This window comes from Physeter macrocephalus, chromosome 18, assembly GCF_002837175.3.
Source record: "Physeter macrocephalus isolate SW-GA chromosome 18, ASM283717v5, whole genome shotgun sequence".
NCBI lineage: Eukaryota > Metazoa > Chordata > Mammalia > Artiodactyla > Physeteridae > Physeter > Physeter macrocephalus.
The window spans coordinates 1,212,666-1,219,282 of record NC_041231.1 but is presented as its reverse complement, the minus strand read 5'-3'; the positions used below and the strand labels follow the sequence as shown (position 1 = coordinate 1,219,282).

The window sequence follows — 6,617 nt, the reverse complement described above, 5'->3', positions numbered from 1 at the left end:
GCACAGGCTCCGGACGGGCAGGCTCAGCGGCCATGGCTCACGGGCCCAGCCGCTCCGCGGCACGTGGGATCCTCCCAGACCGGGGCGCGAACCCGGTTCCCCTGCATCGGCAGGCGGACGCGCAACCACTGCGCCACCAGGGAAGCCCAGCAAAGTCTTAATATTAAAAGTGGCAAGCTTAAAAACTTTTTTTTCAAAATTCTCTGCATATTAAACTCTGCCACCTCACCTCCTCCTGTTGCCAAAGAATAATGAAAACAGGGTATATAAACACATGCAAATATTTTTTTGAATTCTTACATAAAATTACTCACACCAAGCTACTAAACAGAACATACACCTGTTCTACATACACGTGAAAGGAGTTCTCTCTGCAGTGGTCTCACAGGGTGGGGGGGGAGGGGGTAAGAGCTGTCTGTTGACAAAGGAGAGGTTAACGCTGACAGGGGGAGGTGCCAGAGAAGACACCCAGCGCTCATCTGTTTTTACAGTGACAGCTAGCTGGTTTCTCATAAATCATGATACATGCAGAAACGTCTGCCAGAAATGCACACATTTCTACGTATTTTTACAGCCTGAGCCTGACGACCCAAGTGTGAACAAATGCCGCTCTGTCTGAGCACCGATATCAATCTCGTACACTCCCCTCAAGGAGCGGAACATCAGAAAACTGGAAACGCAGCCAGTAATGCCGCCCTGCCAGAGCCCACAGCCCGTGCTCAGGTCTCCCCGAGAGAACCAGCGCCACAGATGTCACCACACTCCCTCAAGTGCGTCAGAAGGAAATCTGAGCATAATCAGGAATGTATTCGACAGCCCAGAACTTATAGAAAGGAGGAGTCCACACCCAGGGCACTGCAGTCACAGCAGCAGAGTAGGAAGGGCCGGCTTCGTGTCCGTTCCGCTGCCGATGGACCAGCCAGACCGGGCCTCCCCTACCTTTCAAGAACTTGACACAGAAACGGGGAAGGAGCCCATCAAAGCCTCAGGGCACCGTTCTGTTTTGCTCTCACTTATACAGTCATCCAGAGGTTGAAGTAACTGGGAGAATAAGAGACAACCAAACCACAACAGCCCACACACTCAACCCCTTGACAACACTGACAGGCGACTGTCACTCACTTCGCGAACATCCCGTTGCAATTTCGTGTTCATTTCCTCAGATTTGATGAGGTCTTTTCTGGCCGTGTCCAGGCCCTCCTCCAGCTCTGTCACGTGACTAGACAGGGCAGCCAGGCGCTCCTTCATCTGGCCCTGCTCTCTTGACTGCTTGTCTATGATTTCCTGGAGCTCAATCACCTTAGCCAGGTCTTCCTCGTGGCTTAGAGAACCATCAGAAGATCTCTAATGGGGGGAAAGAGCCCTTAAAAAGCCTTGTTTGTTGAGGGAGGAAACCAACCGCTTCTGGGAAATGGGTAAGGTCAAAGCTGCCATCTGCACGCTGTGGGTTCACATGGCTCTCGCGGCCGCTCAGGCCGAAGGGCCGCGTTGGCGACAGGTTCCCAACACGCGCGCACAGACTGGAAGGGAACCAGACAGAGGGGCCCAGGGACTTGCCTCTCCGTCCGCGCGCGGCGCGCTCTCCTGCTCGTGGTTTACGTCAAGCGCCCCGTCCGTGAGCGTCTTCTTCTCGTTATTCTGCTCTTTAAGAATCATTAGCTAAGACCAAAACATTGAATGAGAGTAAAGAAATAAGTAAAGGCAGCAAAACTCCATTTGGAAAAACACAACTGAAAAGAAAATACATGGTGATGTTATCCATCCTGAATATATCCAGGTCATTAAAGTCAGAATTTACCTTCTACTGGAGACAAGGGTACTTAAGAGATTCTGCAACTCTGAAATAAAAGTCTAGTTTACTAATCATTAAAATGACCCGGATGGGCTGGTCCTCAATCAGAAAGATAAATAACATCTGATATCTGCTACTACAGTCTTCATACTTTTTTAAAATGAAGGGATTAAGAATTAGGAACCCTCAGTTGAAACTGTATGACGATTTATCAAGCTTACCTCTTTATGTGTGGCACCTAATTCTTCTTCTAACAAACTACACCTTTCAAGTGCTACTCGTAACCGTTCTCTCACCTGAAAACAAAAGGGATTCGGTCAGTGTGTGTGTGTGTGTGTGTATGTGTATATATGTTAATTTAATTCTTATTGCATAGCTACCCTAGTAGACTATTAGTGTAATATAACATCATAGAATACCTTGAATGTCTTTCGTGGATCTTAACGTCAAGAAAACCTGCTTGCTCGCAGCTTTAAAATTTCACCCTAAGTAAATTCTACTACCCAATTCCTAACAGCCAGTTGATATACAGAACATAATAAATCTTGAGACATTTATGCCAACTAATACTTTTTAACCATACAGAACTCTGGCTTCTTATAGAAAAACTGTGTTTACAAGAATTCAAGAAGCTCAAAAGTCAACTGAAGTCGCACAAACGCCCGCGCCGTCTGCCGAAGAACGCAGCGTGTGCACAAACCCCGAACGGCCGTGCAGCGGCGGTACCTTCTCGTCCAGGGCTTTGTGGTGCTCGAAGAGCGACTTCAGCGCTTTAAGCACCTCCACCTCGCTGGACACGCCTGCCGGGGACTGCGCCTGCCGCTTCACCACCGTCATCCTGAGGGACCGCTCGTGCCGCGAGACCAGGCACTCCAGGTGTTCCAGCAGCAGCTGCACGGCAAGGCCAAGGTGAGCACGGTTTCCAGAGCACTTTCAACCTCATATTTGAATCTGGGGCAAATAACTCCTCTCAATCTCACACGAAAGCCAAAACCGTGCGAAAACAGGTCTGAATCCCTCCGGCTCTGTCTAAGGTCAGAGAGAACTTCCCCAGTGGTCCAGGGGTTAGGACTCCGCGCTTCCACTGCAGGGAGCGCGGGTTCGATCCCCATTCAGGGAACTAAGACCCCCCACCCCCGCCTTGCCGTGCGGCGTGGCCAAAAAATAATAAATAAATACAGTTAGAGAAATTCCCCCTCGAATGTATTAAAATTGCATTAACTCTCATCGTAAATTTCAAGCAAGGTTTGAGAACCCTGAACCGATCAACCCCAGTCCACTCAGTGGGAAAATGTCAAAAATGTGTTTAAAAACAGACAGAGTGGATCATCTTTTGAGTTTAAAGACAGCAACACGAGCCCAGTCGTGACCCCGAGGCAAATGTTAACACAGAGAATCCCCTACTAACCCTGGTGTTGTTCCTTTCCGCTTTCAGTTCAGCGATTTCTTCTTCTCTTTCAAGGAGCTGTTCCCTGCATACATTTAGTTCTTTAGTAAGTGCTGCAAACTCCTAGAAAACAGTTAAATAAGTAAATAGATATAAATATAAATACAAAAGAGAGCGAGAGAGAGTCTCTAAAGACCAATTCCCGTCAAGCCTCTCCAGGCTTCACACAAAGGCAACTCCTGCCCTAGGATAAGCCGGACCTGTCTGACCCTCCAGAGAACGAGGGGTCCACCGACCAGCCCAAGACCACACAGAACACCATAACTCAGACCAACCTTCACCCCTCCACCCCTGACCCTGGCACGCACACGGCGGGGAAGGGAATCCAAGCCTGCCTTCTCAAGATCCAGGGAAGTCCAAGATATTTTCCTGAACATAAATCCTAATACCAAAGTGGATAAAGATGTTTTTAAATGACTCACAGGCATGTGACCTAGAACCACTGGGGAGAGTAGAGAAAAAAGGTCTAGAAGGCAACCAGGCTTTGGCGTGTCCCCCGGGCAAAAGGCTAATGGTACCCCAAGGCCAGTCTGTTAGCCTGACCCCACTGAAGTCATCCAGGCAGTCAATAAACTGGTCAAAATGGTAAATTTGTTATATATATTTACCACAATTTACACAGGTGTGCGTGCACGCGCACACGTGTACGCGGTGCTCTTTGGAGACAAGGCCGCTCCTGAGAGCGTCAATCAGCTACAGAACGTGAACAACTCTTTACTTCAGTACTTCAGCGCAGACCTGCAAACACGAAGACATCCCAGTAACGCTGGAGAGAAAAAATCCAACGTGTCTTCAAACCTGACCGAGGTTCTGAAGATACCTCTTCAGAGAGCTGGCCGGCAGCATCGGCACTGGGCTTTATGGCTGGGAAGCAGGGAGGGCGGGGCAGCCACGTGGACTATGTCTCCTCTCCATGTCCTCCCAGCAAGCTCGTTTCCCTTCCTGAGTTTCTGAGATTTCCTTCAGATGTGCCCATGTTAATTATACTGAATAGCTGATTCCTCTGGTAAATAACTAGCTGACTGTCAGATTATCTAATGTCTAACATCAGGGAGAGGTTTCCATCTAATTACTAAGATCCTGTATGAGAAACACTCTTCCTGCTACAGGTGAGAGAAAGCCTGACTCAGACTAGCCTAGGCTGAGAGGCAGTTACTACCCGTGAGGGTCAAAGGCAGGGCCGGCTCTAAGCTCATCTGAACTCAGGGCCCCGGATTTTTCTTTGACCACACTGTCCCCCTTGGCACTGCAATCTGAGTCAGTTTCATGAAGAAAATGCCAATTCACTAAATCTGTCTTTGATTATGTCCAGTGCAAAGTTCATCGTCCTGACATTTTTTTCACTGACTAGATTTCAAATTGTTTTCTGGCAAGGCCCTCCTGCTCTTGTTTCATTTTTGTCTCTTCTTGTCTTATGATTTCTAGTTGCTTTTCATGGATGTTGGCTCAGGTTTGAAGCATCTGACACACACTTCTTTGACAGTTTTGCCAGGCCCCATCTGCGAACCTCAGACGGAGTAAAGGCACGGCTGCGTAAGGAGCTGGCTCTGGGAGGGTCTCTCAGTGTGAGATCTCCGTGTTGTGGGACCTGGGTTCCAGCTCCCCTCGAGTAGGAGGTGACGTTGTTGGTGCCGACCTCCCCCCACCCGGCCTAGGTCCTGTGGTTGCCCCTCTGAGCCTCCCAAGGCCTCAGGCCAGAACTACGTTTCCATGGTGACCGGGGGCCCCTGCTGCCTGCTTCCATTACAGACAGTGCAGATCCTCTTAGAGAACCAACCACCAGACAGGGCCGTGCCTCCCAGGTATTGCTTTCTACCCTCCCCGGGCCCACAACTTCCTATAAAGCCCCAATGTAGAGAGGGCAGTTGGCCTCTATACACTGAGGCCAACCCCAGCCTCAGAAAGTGAGTCTGGATCTAGCTCTAATTCGCCTCAACGCTTTGGCTCCTATCACCATGCCCCACGGGAGCCACGTCTCCCGCGCCACCACCAGCGCAGGGCCTGGAGCGCCGCAGGCCAGGGCGCCAAGCCAGCTCAAGCTCCCCACACGGCGCATCCCGCTTCTTTCCTTAAGGGTATTTTTCTCTTTGGGGGGCCTGGCCATATTTTCTGGTTTATGTTTCTCTGTTTAAATTTATCTTTCCACTGCTGGGTCTGGAGAAGAGATATGTCAAAGCATGAGTTTATGCTGCCATCCTAACTGGAAGTGACAACGCATCCAAGAAATGGCTGCACACCTAGCCTGGCTGAACACCAGGAGGTGAGCCTGACCGCTACCCGGGCGCTCCTACAGAACAGACAGGCCAGCGAGCAACGACCCCCGGGCAGTCCGTGCTCTGCATGAGAGTCACCCAGGCCACCGTGGGAGCAGAGTGGAAGCCATCTCTGATGGGAGGCGGGCACACGTGTCCAGAGGTTTGCTGCCGGCATGGCACCTGCACCGAATGGCAAGCAGGACCCAGCTGTCCAGCTGGCAAGAGCCTCGTCACGAACGTACAGCACTGAAGGTGGGGAAGGGCATCCGCAGGCAGAGTAAGGTGAGGCCGGAGGCGGGCAGAGGCTGGACCGTGAAGGTCCCGTGTACCCCGTAAGGAGTCTGTGCTTCATCCTGAAGGCTCTGGGAGCTGTCTATTTACAGACTTTGCGGGCCCTGAACAGGAAGGGGCAAAACTGTTCAAAGTTCCAGGCAGCGCCTGACACAAAGGATGTGCTCAAAATGGGTTTGCTGGGTAAACAAAAGTCCCTGGGAGCAGGGCCGAAGCTGGGCTGGAGGAGGTTAAGAGTGAGAAACCAGCTGAGGCCACAGCAAGAACCCCGGGGAGAAGTAAGGGTCTGACCCGAGACCAAGACTAGAGAGACGCATGGGCTTCCCTGGTGGCACAGTGCTTGAGAATCTGCCTGCCGATGCAGGGGACACGGGTTCGAGCCCTGGCCTGGGAGGATCCCACATGCCGCGGAGCAACTGGGCCCATGAGCCACAACTACTGAGCCTGCGCGTCTGGAGCCTGCGCTCCGCAACAAGAGAGTCCGCGACAGCGAGAGGCCCGCGTACCGCGATGAAGAGTGGCCCCCGCTTGCCGCAACTAGACAAAGCCCTCGCACGGAAACGAAGACCCAACACGGCAAAAATAAATTAATTAATTAATAAACTCCTACCCCCAACATCTTCTTAAAAAAAAAAAGACTAGAGAGACCCAGAACATAAAAGAATTCTCAGGGGGCTTCCCTGGTGGCGCAGTGGTTGCGCGTCCGCCTGCCGATGCAGGGGAGCCGGGTTCGCGCCCCGGTCTGGGAGGATCCCACGTGCCGCGGAGCGGCTGGGCCCGTGGGCCATGGCCGCTGGGCCTGCGCGTCCGGAGCCTGTGCTCCGCGACGGGA

The 6,617-nt window shown here is 51.6% G+C and overlaps 1 protein-coding gene across 2 annotated transcripts in view; it reads right to left on the bottom strand.

The window, feature by feature from the left end:
* The window catches only part of PPFIA1 (PTPRF interacting protein alpha 1), a 101,248-nt gene that overhangs the window by 57,520 nt on the left and 37,111 nt on the right, over nucleotides 1-6,617 (bottom strand). For both annotated transcript variants that reach the window (XM_055079880.1, XM_028479216.2), the window contains exons 2-6: nucleotides 3,201-3,302; nucleotides 2,519-2,683; nucleotides 2,014-2,088; nucleotides 1,558-1,659; nucleotides 1,123-1,344 (exon numbers count right to left, since the gene is read on the bottom strand). In XM_055079880.1, the coding sequence (XP_054935855.1) occupies nucleotides 1,123-1,344; nucleotides 1,558-1,659; nucleotides 2,014-2,088; nucleotides 2,519-2,683; nucleotides 3,201-3,302 (666 nt within the window). The remainder of the gene's footprint in view (nucleotides 1-1,122; nucleotides 1,345-1,557; nucleotides 1,660-2,013; nucleotides 2,089-2,518; nucleotides 2,684-3,200; nucleotides 3,303-6,617) is intronic.